Source organism: Hylobates moloch, unplaced genomic scaffold (assembly GCF_009828535.3).
Source record: "Hylobates moloch isolate HMO894 unplaced genomic scaffold, HMol_V3 SCAFFOLD_17, whole genome shotgun sequence".
Lineage (NCBI taxonomy): Eukaryota > Metazoa > Chordata > Mammalia > Primates > Hylobatidae > Hylobates > Hylobates moloch.
In genome coordinates, this window is record NW_026652292.1 from 77,577,417 (window position 1) to 77,601,152 (window position 23,736).

General features: G+C 51.4%; 2 protein-coding genes across 5 annotated transcripts in view; both read right to left on the reverse strand.

Moving 5' to 3' along the window:
• Positions 1-16,413, reverse strand: part of CUNH4orf50 (chromosome unknown C4orf50 homolog) — a 63,850-nt gene extending 47,437 nt beyond the window's left edge. Inside the window, exons 1-4 of one of the 4 annotated variants that reach the window (XM_032135393.2) lie at positions 16,205-16,413; positions 11,650-12,048; positions 5,601-5,739; positions 1,734-2,273 (exon numbers count right to left, since the gene is read on the reverse strand). In XM_032135393.2, coding sequence (XP_031991284.1) covers positions 1,734-2,273; positions 5,601-5,739; positions 11,650-11,936 — 966 coding nt within the window. In that variant the 5' untranslated portion in view covers positions 11,937-12,048; positions 16,205-16,413. Of the gene's footprint in view, positions 1-1,733; positions 2,274-5,600; positions 5,740-11,649; positions 12,216-16,204 lie in introns of all 4 variants that reach the window. The other 3 variants (XM_058430158.1, XM_032135395.2, XM_058430157.1) reach the window with 3 other exon arrangements.
• Positions 16,414-18,360: 1,947 nt separating this feature from the next.
• Positions 18,361-23,736, reverse strand: part of JAKMIP1 (janus kinase and microtubule interacting protein 1) — a 173,443-nt gene continuing 168,067 nt past the window's right edge. The window contains exons 20-22 of the mRNA XM_032135397.2: positions 23,293-23,358; positions 19,678-19,722; positions 18,361-18,515 (exon numbers count right to left, since the gene is read on the reverse strand). Coding sequence (XP_031991288.1) covers positions 18,486-18,515; positions 19,678-19,722; positions 23,293-23,358 — 141 coding nt within the window. The 3' untranslated portion in view covers positions 18,361-18,485. The remainder of the gene's footprint in view (positions 18,516-19,677; positions 19,723-23,292; positions 23,359-23,736) is intronic.

Here is a 23,736-nt window from a genome sequence, read left to right on the forward strand (position 1 = left end):
AGGTTTAAAGATAAATTTTATTTCCAAAAAATGAGCACTCCTCTTTGGGCTGACGTTGCTCACTCATTTTTCCTTAAATGCAAATTGAGCCACAGGAGAGAAGCAGGCTGTAGATCTCTTTGTGGGAGCTGTGTTAGTGCTTCCATTGCAGAAGGCAGGCTGCTACAGTAGAAATGATAAACTTTGGACTCTCATCAAATTTTGATCACATTCCAGTTCAGTCCCTTAATAGCTGTGTGACAACCGTTAAAAGATGCTGTCCTCTGTGCCTCAGCTTCTTCAAATGCAAAAGGAAGATGCTAATATCACCTGCCTTCATAAGCATTAAATGAAATAATGTCTTTGCAAACACCCAGTATGGAGCCGAGCACACGGTAGGAATACATAAAATGTAAGCTTTTACCCTCCCCTCAATCAAATGAATCAATACATGTCCAGCCTGCCCTCCAGAGTTTAAGAAGCTTGCCCAAGGTCACACAGTGAGTAAATATGCAAACCAGAAAGGGACCCTACCCTGTGTGCTCTCAACTCCACAGTCCTGGGGCCCTCCTGTGTGCTCCTATGGAGACTGAAGCTACAAAGACCATCATGTCTGGACCCTGCCCTCAAGGAGCTCACAGTCTAAAGAGGGAGAACTGAAGATGCACGCACAGAATTGCCATCAGGGTACTGTTGTCACCTTTGGTGCTACACGTAAAGTGGGAGAAGAGGTGACTGCTTCCAGAGGAGAGGGGCTGGACTTCACAAGCACATATGAGTCCCATGGCACAGCATGTTGAAGATCTTGTCTAGTGCAGGGCCTGGCTGTCAGCAGGAACTCATTGGATGTTGGACAGATGGATGGACAAGAGTGAGTGGACAATAAGGGATACAAGGTGGCTGGTTGGCTGCCTGGCCAGTGGCCAGAGGGGTAGATAGATGAACAGATGGTGTGGTGAATGAGAAGATAATGCAACGTGGCTAGACAAGTGGGTGGGCGAGTGCTAGGGTCTGAATGGCTGTGTTCCCCTCCCCTACCAAATTTATGTTGAAATCCCAATCCTCAATGTGAGGGTGTCAGGTGGTGGAGTCTTTGGGAGGTAATCAGGTCGTGAGGGTGGAGGCTTCATGGATGGTATTAGTACCCCAGAAGGCTCCCTCTCCCTCCTGCCCTGTGAGGACCCAGTGAGAAGGCACCATCTGTGAACCAGGAAGCAGGCCCTCCCCGACACCAAATCTACTGGTGCCTTGATCTTGGACCTCCAGCCTCCAAAAGTGTGAAAAATAAGTTTCTGTTGTTTATAAGCCATCATCTATGGTATTTTTTATAAAAGCCCAAACAGATTTCAACAATGGGAAAACAAGTGGTTTAGTAAGTGGGCTCATAAGTGGCTGCGTGGACAAGCAGGTGTTAGGATGAAGGGCAAAATGATGGTGGGTAGGTGGGCGAGTGGTTGGATAGGTAGATGGATGGATGATGGGCAAGTGTGTGCATCTGAGGATGGACAGGTGGGTGGACACGGTTGGTGGGTGGGTAGTGAGGTGGGCGTGCACTGAATGAGTATGTGAGGTTAGATGGGAGGATGGGTGGCGAGGTGAGTAGATGCAGTGAAGGACGATGGACAGGGCTGGCAGGATTGGACGGGTGTAGGAAGAGGAGCCTGGGGAACGGATGGGTCAATGACTTGACCAAGTGGCTGGAGGAGAAGGAGAAAGGCAAAAGATCACTCCTGCCCTGGGTTCCCGCCACTTACCAGGCTGCAGTGACCAATAGGGGCCTGAGCTTCCAGCTCCTCTCGCAGGCACTGGTTCTGCTGGGCGAGGTCCTCCACCTGGCCCTGCAGGCCGATCTCTGACAGCTTCAGCCCATAGATGCAGCAGCGCAGCTCCTCCAGCTGCCCCCGGAGCTGGCGCTCAGTGGCCCTGTGCTCCTGCAGCCTGCGCGCCGCCTCCTCCCGCTCGCGCTCGCTGCTCTCTGCCCTCGCCTGCAGGGCGCGCAGTTCCGCGGCCGCCTCGGTGGCGCCCTGGGAGCCCGGGGCCGCTGTGTCCCACTGGGCCAGGAGGAGGCCCGCGGCGCGGCAGAGGCGCCGCACGTCGCGCTCCAGCCGCTGCACCTGCGCCCGCAGGACGCGCTCCTGCTCGCGCACCAGGCCCAGCTGGCGCCGCTGGGTCCGCCGGCAGCGCTCCAGGGCCGCAGCCTGCTGCCCCAGTGCCTCGTCCTTGCGCCGCAATCGCTCCTGCAACCGCCGCAGCCGCCACTGCTGCCGCCTGGCCACGCTCTCCTTCTCCCGGATCTACAAGTTGGCAGTGGATGAGGGCGTCAGCAAGCCCAAAGGACACACCATGGCTCACATTGATCCTGTCTTAACATTTCCGTATTTTGTGCATGGTGCGTTTTTGCATTTTGTGCATTATAATAGCGCATCGAAGTATTATCTCTTTGACTGTTTTGGCATCCTCTTAAATTTTGCATGGAGGCAAGTGTCTCCCTCACTTCATCCACCCTAGTCTGGGCCCTGCACCTTCAAGAGCTCCCTGGGTCCTGGAAGGGAGCTGTGCAGGTGGCAGGATGGCCATCAGCGAGTACACACCCTGAGGGCCGCTGGAGATGTCCCGATACTGAATACGTCCGCACCTGAGTGCACACAGCTGCTCCGGAGCCTCCCGCGTGTCCCCACTTCCACCCCAGAACTGCCCCAGAGATCCCCATTTCCTACCTACAGGGTCAATGCTTGGCCCACCCAGGGTCAGCTGGCCCCAGCAGGTGAGTCACGACACCAGTGCCACAGCAGCTGTCATTACTGTGGACACTCTACCTGGAGGGAGGTACGTTACCAGCCTGAGAGACACTCAGAAGTGACTTGCATATCACGCAGCTAAAATACACTGCGGCCAGGATGCCAAGCGCCTTGTATCTGACTCATGCCTTTTCTTCTTTCATCTGCCCACCTGCCTGGCCAGGGAACACATCTGCCTCCTCCTGCCCATGGGCCGTGAGCTGGACTGGAGTGCACCACCCACTGCGAAAATTAGAGCCGTTGCCTACTTTTCAGAATTAATTCAAGCAAAGGGACAGAACTACCTCTACGTTAATCTTTCAACTGCCGTCACTTGCCACTGCTCTTCTGCCAGGGAGCTTCCGGAAAACAAAAACAAACAAGCCAAGAGCAAACATGAAAGAGGAAACCTGGGAACAGCTCAGACAAGCTTTGTTTGATAGTCTGGGGGAACATGGGGCAGATAAAAGTTGGGGTCAAAGTCCCTGGAGGAGAATTCTCCTGGGCTTCCTGAAGGCGTGTATTCTGTAATGATCTTTGCATGGTGCCTGGTGGAGGGATTTCAGAGCCTAGATGGTCTGCCTTTGACAGCTTTCAGAATGACCACAGGTCACTACAAAAACAAGGCATCTTCATATGCAAATGCTTACTGGAAACATTGACAGCAACAAAGGAAAACTGCTATTTGGTTCATACAGATGCGAAGGGCATGGAAAACTCGCTCATGCACTCCTGCAAAACTCACTTCAAAATACAGAAGTTTGTAGCAACAGATTTAGGGTTAGAGGGTTGGGGGCTGGGTGGCAGCTGGGCCAAGGGGCAACTGAGAGACCCTAAGCAATTTCCCTATCACTTTGAACATCTGCCGCCCATCTGGAAATGGGGTTTTGTGATGAGTCTTTCCCAGGAGCATACACAGCACATGAGACAGATTTAATAAGATGACGCGTGTAGAAAAGGGCTTAGTGTTCTCCTGTAGAAACTGCTGGTCCCTGCAATACCTTTCACTCCCTAACAGCATGTCACTTGCTGTCATCCTCATCTTTTGCCCCTCATCACACTGTGAACACCATTACAGGGCTGGGTCCAATTCACCTTGGAAATCCTACATTCACACAGGGCATGGCTCAAAAAGTATTTATGACAACATTTTCCACAGAGATATCACATCAGTGGCGGAGGAGTCCCACTCAACACCACTCTACCTGTGTTAAAACTCCCCTCCGGATGGTAATGATGAGGTACTATGAGCCAAGGAGGAGAAGTAACTCGAATTTCTGCGCCTGAAGTTCAGTGTAAAGGGGAAAAAAATTCCACTAGGATATCTCCCTGGCATCTCAAGGACTATTTTCAATTTATTTGGAATCCTTATATTTCCACGTCTACTTCTATTTCAGCTAATAGCTATGTCAAGTGCTTGTCCAGCTTTTCTGACGGTTTCCCACTATAAGAAACATGTATGAAACACCTGTGAACATCATGCCCATTATACACACACCTGTGTGCAGCTGAAACAGGTTTCTCAAAACAGCACTCCCTCTAGCACATGCAATGTGCTTTTATATTTCTTAGTCTATATTGATTTGATTTTTAAGTGCTAGTTGTGAGCCCCTGAATCGATCTCACATCCCACAGATGGGCTGCAACCTGCAATTTGAAAATCTCTGGCTGCATTCTAAATAGCAGTAGACTAGAACAGGATGCCTCCAGGGACCGTTGGGTGCCGCATGCAGCTACCTTGGAGTTTTGTGGTTTTTGCCTCTGCAGCCTTTCCTAAAAGTGGCCTGCCCTCCAGCCTCATCGTCCTTCCCCTGGAAAATTTCAGTAATGGCTAATAATTATAAAAGCAGATAGTGTGATTTAAATACTTACTGTTGGGAGTCTTTTACATGTATCAACTCATCCCACACAACATCTGACTGAGGGGGTTGGTACTATATCATTCCCACTTCACAGATGAGGAAACTGAGGCCCAGAGAGGTTAAGTCACTTGCCCAAGGTCACACAGCTAGCAAGTGGCAGAGCCAGGGTTTGGCTCCAGGCCTCTGCCTCCAGAGCCCCCCACCCTTAACTGCCCACTGCTTCTCCAGGGAGCTCTCGAACTTCTCCCCCTGCCTCCATCATCTCTCTCTCCCATGCAGGGAGAATGGCATTCCCCAAATGACCATCTGACCCCAAGGCTTCCCTACTTAAGTCCTCTAAAGCTTGTTCCCCATTGTATTCAGAATTGGGCCATGCAGCGGAGTTGGCCACCTGGCCCCTCTGGAACTTTCCGACTCACCCACTCCATCCCCAGCACGGTGATATCCTCTGTGTTCTCCCACATCTCTGTGCTACGGCCCATGCTGTCACCCACGTCTCACATGCCCTTCCCAACAAGGCCCAACTCACATGGCCTCAGCTCCCTGTAGTTCTCCTCAACTGCCCCAGCCCCCTGAACACACGCCATGGGGGATCCCACACTCCCCCATGGCACCCCATATCCAGGTTTAGAGTTACTTGTTTCTTATCAGTCTCCCCAATCTGCATAAGAGCTCCAGAACTCAGGAGCCCTGCATCAGCCAACTCCTGTCCTTAGGCTGTGGCCTGGTGCTGAAGTCCTCAGGCACAAGAGCTTCCAGCAAGCATGCAGCCCCCACAGATTACAGCCCCTACCCCCACATCCCTGCATGCCCCAGGCCCCGCAGTCACTCCATGCACCATGCACTTAGGGTCTCTCTAACCCTCCTGACTGGGCTCTCCCAGGCCCACCCTGTACTGTCTTTGCCCAACTGCAGCTGCTACTGAGTTCCCACGGCTCTGCTGGACAGGAAACAGGGACTGGAAAGGAGAAGGAAACAGTACCTGGCTGGCCAGCTCCCCCTGCAGCGCCGCCAGCTTCTCCTGGGCCTGGAGCCAGGCGCTTCTCTCCTGGGCCACGTGGGTGCTCAGCTGGTCCACCTTCCGGAGGAGTTTCCTCTCTGACAGCTCCAGCTCCTGCATTCTGCACCATGGAAAGCAGGGAGGCACTTGCTCAGGGTGCAGTCAACATGGCCTCAGGCTTTTGCAGACACCAGGGTCAGATTATTATTATTATTGTTTTTGTCATTGGGCCAATTTGATGTTATGACAAAATTACATTTTGCATAATATTCATGTATATAGTTCTAAAGATTATCTACAATACTTCAAAGACATCATTTGAACAAATAAGTACCATGCATCAGAAATCTTCAATGTCCTCACACCGAAGCCAGTAATTGCAGATTCAGGTAATGCCAACTCAGAGCACCTGAGCTTGAGCCATTTAGGCTAAGAGCTTTAACTTGGTGGTTTCAATGAATCCTCACATTACCAGCCTGCAGGTGGGTTCTGCTACCCCTACTTCACACATGAGGAAATAGGATCAGAGGGGAACTAGGATCAGACTTTTGCCCAAAGTCACACAGCATTATAGAGTCTAGTCGGTCTTACTTCCGGACTCAGCATTGTCATCCTCTGCTCTGCTGTCTCCCATTTTAGCTACATTCTTATAAACCTAAGGAAATGACTGAAATTCAGAAAAAGGTTTCTGCAACTGAAAAAAATTAATTTCTGAATTACTTAGTCTTCTAGGCGGGAAGCTGGAAGTGGCTTAACTGTCTGTTAGGAATGGCTAAGTCACAGGAAGGCTTTGCATGGTCTTGCAAACACACTGGGGCTATGTCACAAGCAGACGTGAACCCAGACTGAATGTGAACCCTGAGTGCAGCTCTATGGGAGGGAGACACAGGCAGGGTGGGGGGAGAAAGTCTGAAAAGAAGGCCCGGACTCCTGAACCTACAGGGAGAGGAGGCACTGAAAAGACTGGCCTGTCTCCCATTGTGCCTAGTTTCCAAGTCCCCTTAATGGGTCAATCTTGCCTCTATAATAGAAACCATGATACATGTGAAGGTGCATTCACAGCCTCCATGCCTAAGCTCTGCATATCCTCAGTCCTTCCCCAAGTCCACGCTGGGCACCTGCACATCCAGGACAGATACTGTTGCCCTGGGTGAAGAACTAGCTTTGCCTGCTGGCTCTGCCATTCACCAGCCATGGGGTCTTAAGAGGGTTAGTTCAGCACTATGACCCTCAGTAACTTTATCTATAAAATAGGGGTCATTAACCTTGTTCAGTAGGTTTTCATGAAGATTAAATTATATGATGCATTATTATTAATGATAAGGCCAAGAGTCCCTCTCCTATCCCAGTTCTCATGCCCTGAGGAAAGGTCTCAAGGGTGGCAGACCAGAGTGTGCTCTCTGGTGAGGATCATAATGAAGATCCTTCCAAACTGGACCGCAGGAGCAGCTCCAGTTAGCCAGAGTCAGGCTGAGCACTTTCCGATGAGTTATACAATATGGGGAGATTTGCTAGGAAAAACAAAAGCCTTTCTTTCTAGTTCTGAGACCAATCTGTAACAATAAATGTGAGAACAGTATTTAATTCTGATATGATTCCTAATCTTAAACGGAGCAGAAAATGACGAATTTCACTTTGGCAGGGCAAATTTTGGCCCCAAGTTTATCCAGGCCCTAATCCCTGGAACCTATGAATGTTACCTTAAAATGCAAGAGAAACTGCAGATAGGATTAAGTCAAGGATGGTGACATGGGGATATGGACCCGGATTCGCCAGCTGGTCTCTAAGGCCAATCACCAGTGTCCTTGAGAGAGGGAGACAGAAAGGGTTGAGTCTAGGGATGGCAGTGTGGCCACCAATGTGGGATTGCATGCAGCTGGCTCCAAAGATGGAGGCAGGGCCAGGAGCCCAGGAATGCAGCTCTAGACCTGGAGAAGACCAGGAAATGGATTTCCCCTCCAGCCTCGGAGAGGGCTTGGCTGCACTGACAGCCCGACTAGCTCAGGAAGACTGATTCCGACTCGTGGCCGCCAAGCTTGTGGTGACGCGTTACAGCAACCGCAGGAAGTTAATACACTCTCACAAATGTGACATAGACAGTGAAGGACCACTGTTCCCTGATTAAACCAATGACAAGTGCGGATGATACTTTTACTGTGTTTTTAGTTTTTTTTTTTTTTTTGAGCTGGAGTTTCACTCTTGTTGCCCAGGCTAGAGTGCAATGGCGCGATCTCGGCTCACTGCAACCTCTGCTTCCTGGGTTCAAGCGATTCTCCTGCCTCAGGCTCCCAAGTAGCTGGGATTACAGGCATGTGCCACCACGCCTGGTTAATTTTGTATTTTTAGTAGAGATAGGGTTTCTCCATGTTGGTCAGGCTGGTCTTGAACTCCCAACCTCAGGTGATTTGCCTGCCTCTGCCTCCCAAAGTGCTAGGATTACAGGCATGAGCCACTGTGCCCAGCCTTGTATTGTTTTAAGGATTAATTATGTTAATACTTATCAAACCTGTGAACAGTGGCTTGGTACTGAACAAGTACTCAGTAAGTGCTTAGCTGTCATTAATTTTACTGCATTTAGATGGGGAATACATATGCAAAATGATAGTGTTATGAAGATGGGAGTGGCATTTTCTTCCTCACATTTCTTACAAAGCTGTTATATTATTTTGAGAAGAAATACTTTTGTGCTTCAACTCTTTAATTAAAGTGAACCCAAGACATACTACAAGGCCTTTCCCCTGCCCCAGCTAGACCCAAATACGTTGTGACATTCACCTGAAATCTGTGCTCAGAATTGTGCTTTCAGACCCTGGCCTCAGCTTTTAGCAGCCCTGGATCACTTAGTATTTCATCCCTCAGCCTCAGTTTACTCATCCGTCAAAGGAGATGATGTCACCCTATGCATCACAGGGTCTAGGAGAACCAAGATGGGGCAAGTATGGGAGGGCCTAGCCCTGTGCCAGCTCCCTTTTCTCCTCGCCTGACCCCCTCTCCTGCAAGATGGTGTACCCCATCTTTAAAGAGAACAGAGGACTCGAGCCCACATTCCCCCACAGGCTGTCACAGAGGCCCCTCCTCCCTACAGCGCATGGTGTCCCCCTGGGAATCTCTGTCTCCCCCTCCCATGGAGGGGTGTCCTTTGGCTGGGGTTCCCTGCCTGTCTTCCTGGGGTCCGTTGATCTTCTGGTTTCCACCACCAACCTTTCTAGAAGATTTGAATGTACAACCCTGTATGGGCCTACGCTGCTAGTCTCTCAGGCCAGGGCCCTGCCTTCCCCAGCTCTCAGCACCCAGGACTTCTGTTACGGGCTCAACACATCCCTGCAAAGCTCCTGTGTTGAAGGCCTAACCCCCAAGTTCCTTAGAATGGGATTATATTTGGAGATAAGCCCTTTCAAAGAGGCAATTAAGTTGAAAGAAAGTCATGAGCGTGGGCCCGGATCCAGTCTCACCGGGGTCTTCGTAAGAGGAGGAGATGAGGACACAGACTCACACAGAGGGATGACCACGTGACGACACAGGGAGAAGGTGGAGTACACAAGCCAAGGAGCGAGGCCTCAGGAGAAACCAACCCTGCCGACCCCCCGAGCTTGGGCTTTTGGGCTCCAGAAATGTGAGAAAATAAGTTTTTGTTAAGTCACCCAGGTCCGCAAATAATGCCATTTCATTATAAAGTTGATGAGAGAAAAAAAAAAAAAAAGATTCCCAGCCAGGGCCACTGTCTATGTGGAGTTTGCCCATTCTCCTCCCCATGTCTGTGTGGGCTTTCTCGGGGTACCCTGGTGTCCTCCAGCAGCCCAAAGCTGTGCACGTTAGGTGAGCTGGCGTGTCGACATAGTCCCACCCTGTGTGAGTGTGCACGTGGGTGTGAGTGTCCTGTTCAGGTCTTGTACCCTGAGCTGCCGGGAGAGGCCCCAGCCACCTGTGACCCTGAACTGGAACAATTGGGTAAATAATCATCTTACTTGTGTTTTTTTGAGTCTTTCTTAAATTTAAATTTATTTGAGCCTTTCACAGTTATTTCAATGTTTAACATTAGAAGTGTTTGGGGTCTTTATCTCAAAGTTTGGTGATGTTTTTGTGACCTGAAATATGCTGTAGGAACTTAACTCTTATTTGTATCAATTAGCCTATGGTCAAATTAGTTTTGTGGCCAGGCGTGGTGGCTCATGTCTACAATCCCAACACTTTGGGAGGCCAAGGCAGGCAGATCGCTTGAGGTCAGGAGTTCGAGACCTGTGTGGCCAACATAGTGAAACCCTGTCTCTACTAAAAATACAAAAATCAGCTGGGCGTGGTGATGGGCGCCTATAGTCCCAGCTACTCAGGAGGCTGAGGCAGGAGAATGGCTTAAACCCAGGAGGTGGAGGTTGCAGCGAGCCGAGATTATGCCACTGCACTCCAGCCTGGGTGACAGAGTAAGACTCCATCTCAAAACAAAGCAAAATAAAAAAACAAAAACAAATTAGTTTTGTTGTAAGTTGCTTCACTTAGTTTCCAAGAACCTATGGACAACGTTCAGTGAGGACTTACTGTGCTTTGTCATGGCAACCCAGGCAGACTAACATAACTTAGTATATGATTCTTGGAGGGTAAGTGCGTTGCAGAATGAATGAAAGAATGGGCAATCACATAGAGTAACAGAATAATTTTTCTGATTTGTGAATTTCTTCATGCATAAAATTTTACCAAAAGGAAGAAAAGTAAATCACATGTGCATACACATTCAATGGCCTGCCTTTACTCAAACAAAAGCAAGGACAAGAAAATGGGGGAAGTCCCACAAAAGTTCAAGGCACGTGGCTGCTGGGATTTGAGTAACCTGTCAGAATCGATCCCCGCCGTCACTGCACTGTGCTTCCATGCTGGGTTTCTCTGATCTATATGCAAGGCCCCACCTCGTTCTGCCAGTCTGGGTGTCAAGACATCGTCAGGAAAGAGGAAGGGCTTTAGAGAAAGACCTGGATTCAAATGCCCCACCTTGGGACCAGGTCAGCTCCATCAGGCAAACAGAGCCCACACCAAGAAGTTCTACAGAGAGAAACGAATGCGGAGAACCTATTTCAAAGACCACAGCAGAGTCCAAAGGCCAGACAGAGATGACAAGCAGCAGCCTGGATTAGCAACTGCCGGAAGCCACTTCTGCCCCTGGGGCTGGACAGCCACACAGGGAAGAGATGATGTTACCAGGGCAGGGCGGAGCAGCCAGGCCACCCAGCGGGAGCTGGGACCACAGAGGAAGCTGAGAGCACGTCTGAGTTACAGCCACAGTGGGAGATGTCACTGTGGGAACAAGAGTGACTTTATTTTAAATGCTAATCCAGCACATGACTCTTGACTAACCCTGAGTCCACGAATGCCTCCAAGATGTGGAGTTGATATAATTCTCTTTAAATAGAAACACCTATTCGTTGTGAGTTTCCTCCAAAACAACCCTTGTTGTGGCAGAAACCATAGGCTGTGATGCCTGTAGCCACCTATGCAAGCCTTCCAGAGCACACATGCTTTTTCCCCAGGATATAAGCCCCGGGTTGGGGGTGGAAAGTTTGCTCTGTGGACGTCTACTTGTCTGGCGGCTGCCTAAAACCATGCTTCTGTCTGCAAGTTCCCCTAAAAAAATCATCCCAAACTGACAAACTGGATTTGTCTGCCTCTTTCTTTGGTTTCTCAGTTCCTTCTGCACTTCCAGGTCACTTTGTACAGAGGGCCTTTTCATGGAACAGTCACCCAGAGAAGAAGAGAGGGAAAAGACCTGGCTTCTCCCTGCCTCCCTCCATTTCAGGGCCTCCCATTGGCTGCACCTGCATGCAAGCCTTCGAGCAGAGGAGCCCGGGCAGCCTCATCTGCAGGTACAGAGCAGAAGAAGGAGGGTGGGAGGAGCAGAAGGCAAGTGACTGCGTGGGCAGGTTACGTGCCTTTGGTGAGCCGGTTTCCCCAGCTGTGTGGTGTGATTCAACACGCCACAGTGACACACTCTGATGGCCCCGGGGTTTGTGAAATACACACAGAGAGATCAAAATGGCATCGCTACCTGCTTCTCATCCCGGACTCTGATGTCACGTACTTGTCCTCCGCTGCCGACAGCTTCTGCTCGGAGGACTCCAGCTGCCTCCTGAGCGCCCCCATATCCACGTCTGGGCGACCAGCTGCTTCCTCCTGAAGACATTCCCACTCCTCAGCACTATCTTCCATGTCCTGGAATATCCAGGATGTGTCAATCTTCACATCAACGTTCATTATGTCCAACCCCTCACTGCTGGGGGCTCTGATGACGTAGCTGAAACTCTTCTCAGTCCGTCCCTTAGCTGTTGGCTCCATCTCAGAAATATTTCATGGGGCAAGACTTAATAAAATTAAGTGAGTTTGCAACATTGACTTCCTGGAGATTTCAAGGTGGTGTTTGTGACTTCAGATTGTTCAGGAAAATATCCTTTGAGAAGGGCAAGAACAGGTGGATTATTCATGAGTGGGTGACTTGGGTTTCATCTGCACAAGCGTCATACAATATGAATGAAAGCCTCTAGTTTTACAAGTCAGCATGCCAGAACTCACACAAAGCGAGAAAAAGTTGCAGAAAAATCACTTGAGATGAAATGCCTGGTGATGAACACAGAGAGGAAAAATAAGACCTCCAGGTAAGGCCATCAGATGTTAGAGACTCCCAGTAGTCAATGAAGCTTATCTTTTTACCACATAATGAATAAGGTTCCACACCTTCTCTTTGAGCACAGCACATATTTTTCAAGGACCTAGAGTTTGCTAGGGGAAGAGGATGGGAAATTTATGCTGCCCTGGGTGCCGTCTGTGCCCGGGGCAGGGACCTCTCATGTCTTACCTAGTCCAATTCTCCCGGTGACCTTATGAGGTGGGCGTTAACATGACCATTATACAGATGGTCAGATGGAGGCTCTGGAAGGTGAAGGAGCTTATCCGGGTTCCACAGGTGGGATGGGAAGTAGCAGAATCAGGATTCAAATATGGATCTGACTCCCAGACTGGGGAGTGTGTGTTCTGACACAGGAGATACAGTAATAGGTGAGCAACGAGACTCCAAAATAGGAGCAAACGCGTCCTTTGGGCACCCTGAGGAGGGGGAGGGAGCCCGAGGCTGAAGAGATTGTAGGAGGAATGGGGAATTACAGCACAGAGAGCTGGGGAGGAGACTCCCTCAGGTGGGGAGCATCCTCAGGCCACAGCCCCGCACAGAGAGGCAGGACAGGTGAAGGGAACAGGAGGACCAGACTGAGCTGGCCCGGTGGACACACAGAAGGAGGAAGTGAGAAGTGAGGACAGAGGAGGCCGGGCGCCATCTTCTCTCAGGCACTCAAGGACTCTGGCGTTTCTGTGGGCCCCTGGGAGAAGGCAGGTGCCTGGTCAAATGTCATTTTGAGGATCGAGCACCCTGGGGTTTGCAGGAGCGAGATGGAGGCAGCTGGACCTGTAGGAGGAGGCAGCGCCACAGATCAGGCCTGGTGCAAAGAGGCGTCAGGACCGACAAATAGAAAGTAAGAGGCTTCCGTCTCCCTGTTAAAAATAAGAGACGTCCCCCCTCCCTTTTCTTAGAGCATCTACTTTAGAAAATTTGTAGGTTCTTTCTTTGTCCCTTTGAAATATGTGTGAATCCTTTTTAAAGCGAAATAAGCCTTTTGCCAGCTTTATGACTCGGGAATGTTTCCCTGAAGGACCTGGGCACCGCCTCTTTGAGATGTAAATTCGAAGGAAAACAGCGCCCCTAGTGTTCAGTGGGAGGAAGGAGCCTAAATGGGCAGGCGCCTGGCTCCAAGATGCAAAACCTGTCACAGGAAGTGACGGAAGGGTGGAACCCAGGTGCAGGAGAAGTTTTTTTTTTCCTTTGTATAAAACAAATTAATGAACACAGAGCGTTGCCCTAGTTGCCAGGTGAGTTTAGGATGAACCATGTGAAACAATGACGCTATCAAGTCCTTTTCCGTAGGGATGAGAGAGGATGTGTGCACGGATTGTGCCTGCCTGGCTATGTAAAAGGATGAAACTTCTTTCTGTCTTTGCAATCTCTCAGTGGGTTGCCTGTAATGCATCTCATATCTTGGCTTAATGCTTATTCAATAATAAACCTTTTTTTTTCTTTTCTTTGTGATGAAGTTTTCTGCACTGGGAGAAGCTTTTGTCTTTAATCATATTTTCCCAACAGTGGCCAATGTCTTGTTGGCCACAAGGGGTTTCCGTGGACCTGGGGCGGTCAGAGGTGGGGGACGGGGGTGCAGTGGAGCCACTCAGATCCCAGGTGCTGGGACCAGGCTGCCTGGGTTCCAGGCTTGTCTCCATCGCTTCTCAGATGTGATTTTGGACAAATTACTTAACTTCTCCAAAAAAAGGAGGGTAAAAATCGTACCTAAGTGAAGAGCTGTTGAGGAATAAATGAGTCGATTCCTGCAAAGCCCTCAGCAGAGCACCTAGCACACACTAAATACAGCATGCTGTTTGCTGGGTGGGGCAGACGCAACACTGTCCAGCCGTGTCCAGCTTTCACGCCTACATGCCGCATGATCCTAGGCAAGTGACTTGGTCCCTTGCAAAATGAAACTGACAGCAGTCCCCGCTCCCCGCTGAGGCGATGACTAACTGAGCTCTGGGGCGGTGGTGGGGGGTGGTGGCTGGTCCTGTACCTGCACCGCACCATGAGCCCCCAGGAACATCAGCCAGGAGGAGCCAGTGCAGAGCTGGAGGACTGAGTGACAGCTGAAGGCAACAGCAAGAGACTGAAAAATTACCCCAGGCCCACCAAGGAGGAGGAGCTGTTCCAGCCCTTCCTTGGGAGCAGCCCTGAGGGAGGGCACATCCTTCCTTCTCACCTAAGGACAGGGGAGCAGGCAGAGCCTCTCCCGGGGAAGTGTTCTCAGGCTTTTTAGGTAAGTGACAGAGGCTTTTGGGGGAAGAAGAAGGTCAAACAGAGAAAATCGTGGCCAGCCCATGGTTTACCAACATCTGTGGTACCCTGGGGTGAAGATCTGAGCCTGCAGGCCCCTCAGAAGTGCAGGGCCTGGGCGGGAGAAGGGGACAGATTGACGTGCAGATATAAGGATGGGGTTCTGCCCCCTTGGGATCCTTAGGGAGGTTCCCTTAGACTGAGGGTGGTGACAGGGAGGACACAGGCCACGGAAGAAATCAAGAGTCCCCGTTTCTGCTGGAACAACAGCCCCTGAGAACTGGGGGGAGGCTGGGAGGAACGGAGGGAGGTCTGGCCGTGTGAAGACCTGGGCTCCACCCTACTTCAGAGCCGGAATCTGGGGCATAGAGAAGGGCCCCACAGAAAGCCCCAAGAGTCCAGACAAATGGGCAGGGGGGAAAAGGACCCCACAAGGGCACATTTGCGATTTCCCACCCAATTTGGCAGACCCCTGGCAACCCCTGTTTAAATGTGAGAACATAACCAAATATCAGACTGGCCACTGTTCGTCCTGGGAGTGTCAGGCAGGATTGCTACTGGTTACAGAGGGGTTATGGCAGGTGAGGGAGAAGCCGGGGCCACAGTCCTGGATGCTCCCGGCGGATAGAGGAGCAGCGGATGGGGGCAGATATTGAATTTGCTTGGGAAGGATGGGAAGCCGGAGCTGAAGCGGGGTGTGCAACCAGCCAGGGTGAGCCTTGCCCCTGACTGGGGGAGGGGTCCACCCGCCCACATGTTTGTATTCCTCCCCTCCCCTCAGGGCCCAGCACCGAGCTGGGGCCAGGCTGCGTAGGATCTCACACCCTTGAGTGTGAGCTGACTCTCAGGGCATCCGTGTGAAGCACAAAGCCCATTTCACCTGAGGTGCTCGGCACGGGCACTGTGCGTCTCAGCCAAAACACTTGCGGCCAGCTGGAGACCCGGAAGGGAAGTGGGATTCGGCGAGAAAAGCCTTGCACCCATGGGGGAACGACCTCCCAGTTTGTCCAGAACCTCCTCCATTTTAAAACAGGAAGTCCTCTGTTCCCGGAACCCCCGCTGTCCTGGACAAATCAGCCTGGCTTGTCCCTGCACAGCTGGTCTCCCGGCCCCAGCCCCGGCCTCGGCTCCTCAGCCCCCAGGAGGCTGCCAGAGTGGCAGGGACAGAACGCTCTCTGATCCCTCGACTTCTGTGCCCCAGCTCCTCCCTGGTCACCTTTGGCCTACAGAGGATTGAGGTGTAAGAGAGAGAAGCGGAAACCTATGTTTGTACCACGGACATCTCTGTGCCAGGAACGTTCAGGGCTGGCTCTCCGCTAAACCTCCCAGCTGACTTTTGGGCAGGGCTGCGCTAAAGTGTGGAGCCACACTTCTCCTTTCTACCCGAGGAAGTGACCTTGGGTTCCCCAGACTTTGTAACTCTGCTGCCCTGGAAACCACATATGTGTTACTACACAACAACATCCAAAGCCCTGGCAGATGCGCCTGACCTGGGCACAGGGCTGTGGATGAGGGGCGAGTGCATTGGGGCGCAGCACAGCTCTGAGGCTCCCTGCATACTGGGGTCCTTGCAACCAGAACTGTGCCTCGCAGGGAGCCGGGAAGCCACGGCTGGGACTGTGACAAGAAATGCTGGTTCCTAACAGGGGCTCTGGATTTCTATGCAGGGAAACCCCCATACCTGCCAGTGTGAGCCTCATGCTTCCTCCTGCGCCGCCTCTCGGAGGGCCAAAGAGAACGGGTCCTGGCCCCGGGACGGCCGTATGTACTCCTCCGAGGACAACTCCCAGGGAGAGAACAGCAGATGCTATGTCTCCCACCAGCAGCCACGGTGGCCTGTGGGAGCCTGCGGGTCTAACTGTCCAGCTCAGACCTCTCCCAAGGCCACACATGGGAACTATCACTACCATTCCTCAGAGCGGCAAGGACATTGCCAGTGCAACGTAGCAGGAAGAGGCTGGGCTGGCAGGGACAAATTGGTCTGACTTCAAAGCCAAGGCCATTTCAGTCGCATGATCTGAGTGGGAGAGCCCAGCAGACACAGACACTGCCCTTCATCCGCTGAAGGACGGGGACAGGCATGCATGAGGACCGCACTCCTGCAGCGGCTGCAAGGGTGCTGGACCGACATTCCAGAGACCCATGGGTGCCCCTAGACTTCTGCCCGCAGAAGTTAGCACAGCAACGCCTCCTGTGCTTCCCAGCCAGAAAGAGTAAGCGTGCCTTTGTTTTCACTCACTGTGCGATCCCACACTCCCATCGCCCCCTAGGCTGCTAGGATGCCTGTGTTTTCAACCGACATCAGTTTGTTTGTATTTCATCACCAAGTGTTGGTAAGTCACAGAGGCTGAGCCAGTGGGTGCTTTGGGGTTTTGACTTCAAAAGAGAATGGGTAATACTGGGCCATCCTGGTGCATGTCTGCTTAGAGATGGATCCTGGGATGTGGTGTGAACAGCCCTCCCCAGCTGGCAGGGCCCCTTCTGTGCAGGGTACTGTGTCCTTCTCCATCCGTGGATCTGGCCTTCTGAGAACTTCTAGCTCCTCTGTCGCCTTCACCCCATGAGTTCCCTTAACTGCCTAAAATTCAGTAATTTCCCTTTTGTCCAAAGGTCCTTCTCACCAGAGACCACAGAACTGCTCCTTCCACCTGATGAGCAGGGCCTGAGCCCGTCCACCTGCAGCCAGCTGAGGATGGCCCGGCCTGGCCCTCAGCCAGCTCTTCCCATGCAGACACAGCCAGCCTCCTCGTCACATTCAGTCTTCTATTTCACTTCGTCTATTCTAATTCCAAATATCTTCCCGCGCAGAAATTTGGGAGAGGCATCCTGTGAGCAGGTGGCTTCTTCTGGAGATGCCTCCACCCCCTCCAGCCTAGAATAACAACAGGAACATCATCAGAAAGGAACTTGGGGAGTTTCCTCCTGGGCTGACCGTCCCCAGCTGGCGTCCAGCTCTCTGTGGCTGTTCCACTCCATCCACTCTCCAGGGAGGCCTCCAACACCCTGACAGCTCTCCCGGCTCCATCCAGGGGTGGCCTTCCAAGGCAGGAAGATCTCACTTCCCCCCCACAGTGGTGAGAGCAGGACCTGGTCTCGGGACCACCGTGGAAATAACCTAGTTCCTGCAGGTGCTTCAGCGTCTCTTCCTTGGCAGCCCCTTGCAAATTACGATCAAGATGCAATGCAGGCCCAAGTGTGGCCTGGTTGGTGGTCATGTCTGCTCTATCAGTCCTCAGTCCACCTGGTCCCAGGGACAGTCATGCTCTGGGACTTTTGCTGTGTCACACCCACAAGAGTGACAGAGTCCTCGGCCTACCTTCAGAAATCTGGGGTCCCTGAGGTCGGCTTCTCCATGATGGGCAAGGCTCCAGCCCCTCCTCAGAGTCCTGCCCTCTCTCTCTGGCTGCCAGCTGCTAAATCCAGCTGTGCACAGATTCAGAGGTTTTGCTGACCAGGACTTGAACTGGGGTTCACATTACAAGGACACTTGCAAGTCGCTCCGGCAGACAAACTCCAGGACGAACACAGCACGGTTCGTGGAGATTTATGTACACAGGGCAGAGATGGCACCCACCCGGGTCCAGCTGGACACACACACTGCGGCCTGGGGAGGCATCTGGCGTGGGGACGAGGACTCGGGCCTGTCCCCAGACAGTGCGGTGGCTGCCGATCCCTTGGTTTCTGGTAATTGCACTTAGTTTCCTGGCATTCAGGTCTCTGCCCCCTTGGGCCTTCAAGGTGCCAGAGCTGGGACATGGATGTGGTGCCAAGTTTGACAAAATCCCCATCATCCCTGCCGAGTCCTTACGGCTTGGGCTGGCCAGGACCCAGCCATGTGTCCAAAGGCTTCCCCTTAAAGCTATTGTCAAATATACATAAATTCTGTTTGCAGTCTCTGGACGTTGAATAGCTTGTTTCGCTGTTGAATTTGGTTTGAGTGGGGTTGGGGTTGCCGTAGGGACTCAGTTTATTCCATAAACTCTTTTTCTATCCTGTAAGAGTAAAACATAATTTGAAACGACACAAGAACCAAGGGTTAAAATGGCTGGAGGACCTCTTGGCTTTATCTGCCCCCTGCCCCTACAGCTGAGCCCTGAGGGACCTTCCCCCAGGAGAAGCAGCAGCAGCAGGATCAGATCCCCCATCCCCCAACACCCACCCACCCCTGTGGTCACCCCACCTCTGCTCAGATCTGACTGAGTGTCAGCTGTCCTCTAAGACCTGAAATCCTTCCTTTACTCAGTCCATAAACATTGAATGAATATGACCATGTGTCCAGCACTGTCCCAGACACTTGGGTACAGAAGGTACCAGACCAAATCCCTTGTGGACTGGGGTCAGCCTCAGGGACGCCCATGAGGACATCAGGCAGGGCCCTGGCCTCGGAGCTCAGCCTAAGGGGTCCAGGTAGCTAGTGGGTGCTGCAGGCATCCCCGGAATCCAGGGGGCCCTCAGCCTGGGCTGGATTCAAAGACAGAACTCTAGAGTCTAGGGGTCCTGGTAGCCCCCGGCTCTGAAATGGTCACTCTCAGGGAGAATATGTAAGGGTGCAGGTGTCTAAGGTGGGAGCTGGGTCCTGGGGACACACAGGGCTCAGTGGTCAGAGGAGGACCAGATGCTGACATGGCCTTATTCCAGAGGTCCCTGAGCACGGCACAGGTGCCAAAACCCAGCACAGGACACGGGTGAGAGGGGGAGGGAGCTGGGTGGCTTCTTACACAGGCTCCCTGGGCACTTTGCACATAAGTGGTAGTCTAGGCTCATGAGCCATTTGTCCAGCAACTTCCTGCTCCTGCAGCCCTTGGCCCTGGAAGCCAAAGACCCTGGACCCTACAGAGGACTTACTGGTCCACACGGCAACAGAGAGCACCAGGGACTGAGGCCAGACTGGAGAGAACCTTTGGAATAAAACAGAGTCCCCCTTCGGGGATGAAACCCACAGAGGAGTCTCTTATTCACAGTGAGAGCCCCTGATCCCTCTCCCCGGGGCGGGCCTTCCCCCCAGTGACTGAGACCCATGAGCTGAGGCATCCAGCACAAGGCCACCTTCCACGGTGCCTCATCTCTCAAGGAACGTGACAGTCAGGGACTGGGAGGACTCCTCCTGTTTTAGAAAATCATCATTTTCATCTGCAAAAAGGAAAGGATACCAACCCGAGGTCTTGGCTCACTGAAGTCATCAAGGCCACAGAATGAATGCTAGTGAGAAAAACAAAAAAAGGAACAAAAACTATAAAATAATACCAAAAGAAAATCAGGAAAAGAGAAGAAAAAGAAAAGAAAACAGATGTAAGATATGTAGCATGGAACGCAATGGCAGCATTCTACAAGAACTATGACACTGAGTTGTTGGGTTCAGAAAGAGAAATGGGAAGTAAACAGGCTTTAGGAAGTGATCTCCCCTGGGAAACGCATCCTGGGGTCTTCCACGCTCAGGGTGGGTTATCCCGACCCACTCCCCAGACATGCAGCTAACTCAGACAGGGGAGATTGACACTCTGGACCGGGACAGGACTTTTTGGTGCTGTGATGTGGCCTTCATGCAGAACTTGGGCAGGCCAGTATAAATAGAGGAAGGCCCAGCCAATGGTCATGGTCAGCAGTTCCCACCAAGAGACGGGGGCATGATGTGTGCACCAAAGATCAAGGTAAATTCCACTCAAGGTCACCCAGTCCAACTTGCAGACAAGTAGAGCGCTTCTGCTTACACCATGCTTGCCCAACTCTCTACCCACAGGCCCCATGTGGCCCAGGGTGGCTTTGAATGTGGCCCAACACAAATGTAAGCTTTCTTAAAACATTATGAAATTTTTTTGCATTTTTTTTTTTTTAGCTCACCAGCTATTGTTAGTGTTAGTGTAATTTATGTGTGGCCCAAGACAATTATTCTTCCAATGTGGCCCAGGGAAGTCAAAGGATTGGACACCCCAGCCCTACATCATCTTTGCCAGGGTTCTTTCTTCCAAGAGAGTCACTATTTAAAATCTTTCATGCCATTTGATTAGTCTACTTATAGAGAAAAAAAAATCAGGGAAAAATGGTCTTAACGGTAGGAAAAATTAAACACGTCGACTTAAAAGTAGAATTTTTTTCTTACCCTGCTCAGGACTTGCTTTGTTCAAAAGGAGTTGCAAGTCATTAGGGGAAACATATCTGATCATCAACTGGGGTTTTTGAAAATAATCCTTGAGTTTTTTTCCCCCCGCAAAACAAGGTAATATCTCCCTATATTATTTATTGGAAAAGTCCAAACTAACAGCCATCAACTTCTAAACAAGGTGTAGGATCATTGGAAGTCAGAGCTAGAAGGGGCCTTGGGAGTCACCCAGCCCTTCATCTTCCACGTGGGGAAACTGAGGCCTGGGGAGAGGGAAGAATGCATTAAGACCATTCAGTGGGGGTGTGGCAGGAAAGAGTTTCTGGCAATGACGAAGGAACCGATAAGCCAGGGATAGTGGTGGCTGGAGCTATTTCCATGGTCACAGGCCCCAGTGCCTATAAGGAAATGAAGGTGGCATGAGGCATCTTGGAAGGTTTCCAGCCCTACAGGCCTCGTCAGGCATCCATCCTGGCCAGTTCCTCCTGCTCTGCATGCCAGCTTCTGCAACTCCCTTCTGTGGCAAAAGGAGATGACCAGACCCCAAACACTGGCTTTGAGAAAAGAGTCAAAAAAGAGCCAGAAAGACAATTCCAACATTTCCCAGGTATTCTCACTGCCGAGGATATAGTGAGTGTTATTTGAAGTGTGTGCTCATTCCACCTGACTTTTAACATTTTAATCAGCAAGGATGACCTTGGGCATGTTTTAAGTCTTTCTTTTATCATGTCTGGCTCTGTGACCCATTTTACCAACAGAAGTGGTAAAGCTACCTAGGAGATGGGAAGAACCGGTGCTGCCAGTCCACACGCCTTGCCTGGGTCCTGGGCTGCGAACTTTCATATCCTCAACCTAATTTCATCCCTACATCCACCCTCAGAGACAGAGAACCATTCCTAGCAGCACATGAGAACACCAAGGCCTGGGGCAGAGGGGTGAATTCTGCGGGGCAGAGGGGTGAATTCTGCGGGGCAGAGGGGTGAATTCTGTGGGGCAGAGGGGTGAATTCTGTGGGGCAGAGGGGTGAATTCTGCGGGGCACAGGGGTGAATTCTGCGGGGCAGAGGGGTGAGTTTCCCAGGCTCTCTGGGCCCACCTGGGCAAGGCAGAGGACAGCCCAGGCTCATCTATCTGCAAAGCCAGCTCATCTCTCAAGCAATTCTTAAATTCAATTATACTTGAGACCCCTTTGGTTTCTCAAAATATCCTTGGGAGGCTGGTGGGGGTGGGCATCTGGCAGACGGGGACTCTAGGAATCAGCTAAAACTGGGGTTCCCATGAGGGCGACCAGGGAACTGGCAGGCGAGCCCTGCCCCCGCCCCTGCGCACAGATCCTGGGTCTACTTGCGACCCAGCAGGGCCCTACGCCTCCAGCAGAGATGGGAAGGTGATTTCATCTGCATGGAGCCGACTCTCATGAGAGAAGGGAGAGGAAGCATCTGAAACGGAAGTGGAATCTCAAGAGCTGTCCCATCTCTCTGGGCACATGGTTTGATTCCCTACAGGACTGGAAAGGCTGTCATCCCATTTTTGGATAGCCCTGGAATCTGCCTTCCAGAGATTTCTGCCCTGGTTTGTCCCTGAAATGAATCAGCTTCCTCTCTCACAAGACCGGCCTCAGACACATGAAGCCCAGACATGCCCTTTCTACCTCCTCTTCCCAGGGCTGATCCCCCAGAGCCCTTTGAGATTCAGGTAGGACCCCCTCTTCGGGCACAGGCATGCCGGCCCCGGACCTCCTGGATGGGTTCAGCAGCTCTCCATCTTGTTGCCACGCTTGAACTTACCTCTGTGACATTAAATAGGCAATTATTGTTTTTCTGCACTCATCTAGAATCATTTGCTTACTCATCCACAAACATTTGATGATGCCCTATCCTGTGGCAAGAACTGTCTTGAATGAAGAGATGAACACCACGTGGCCCCTGTCCTCAAGGATTCACAGCCATCAGGTGGAAGAAGGTGAAGGGCAATGCCATGATAAAGCTGCTTTGCATGTGTCCTGAGCAAGACTCATGTGTCTGTCTGGACCAATGTCATATGGAGGGGCAGGGTGGGATGGCTGTGACGTCCATGGAGACCCCAGCCATCCCTTCCTAGCTGTGGGACCATGGACGGGTGTCCTAATCTATCTCTGCCTCACTTTCCTCACCCATAAAATGGGCGTCATGGTAAATGGGCTGGTGGAGCATACCCAAAGCCCAGTGAGAGACCAGCCTCACATCCTCTGGGATGGGAGAGGCTGTATCTTCCAAGAACATGCGACTGGTTTGGGGCACATAGAAGGTATTTAAAAAGTGAATGAGTCCACGGAGGAGAACCTGTGTCTGTGGTTAGGGGGATGCCACTGACCTCATTGGGCTAACATGCTTCACCTCTTTCCTAGTGAGACAGCAGGGGAGGGATTCAGGGGAAAGTCTTTTGTGAAAAAAACACACAGAGTTGGCCCCGGCCTGCAGAATTTTTGACAGCCATTGAGAAGGAAATGGCTTTACCAGAAAGGAATTTTTGAGGAACTACCGATTTCCATGAGGTGCTGATTTAGGGGAAGAAGGGCAGAGAAAGGAGGGCTGGAGACAAGAGTCTATGCTTTGGACGTTATGAAATAAAATGATTCTGCGCTAACATTTCATGGAAAGAAACCTGGGGACAGTCTGAGCCGCAGTCACCTACCTTTTCCTCCAGTTCTTTCAGGTGCCGCTTCTGAAACTCCAGTTTGTCCTCCAGTTCTCGGATTCTCTGAAATACACCAGGTTATGTGTCAGAAAAAGTAAGTTTTTCAGGTTTAAAACCTCTGTTTTTATTTTTTATTGTGGTCTAGCACAGAAGCCATAAAAGATACCAACACTGTGGGCAGCCTGATGAGCTCTGATACGTGCACAAGCCCGTGTCACCACCGCCCAAAGCAAGACAGAGAGCGTCCCAGCTCCCAGGAGGCCTTGGTCCCCCGGCTCTATTCCAGCTCTGCAAAGGAATTCTGTTCTGACTTCTATTGCTAATAATGTATTGTGCCTGTTCTAGAAGGTTGTGGAAACAGAATTACACAGTACACATTCTTAAGAGGGGATCTTTTAAAAATAAAACATCGAGACTGGACCAAAACATGTAGGCACCCTG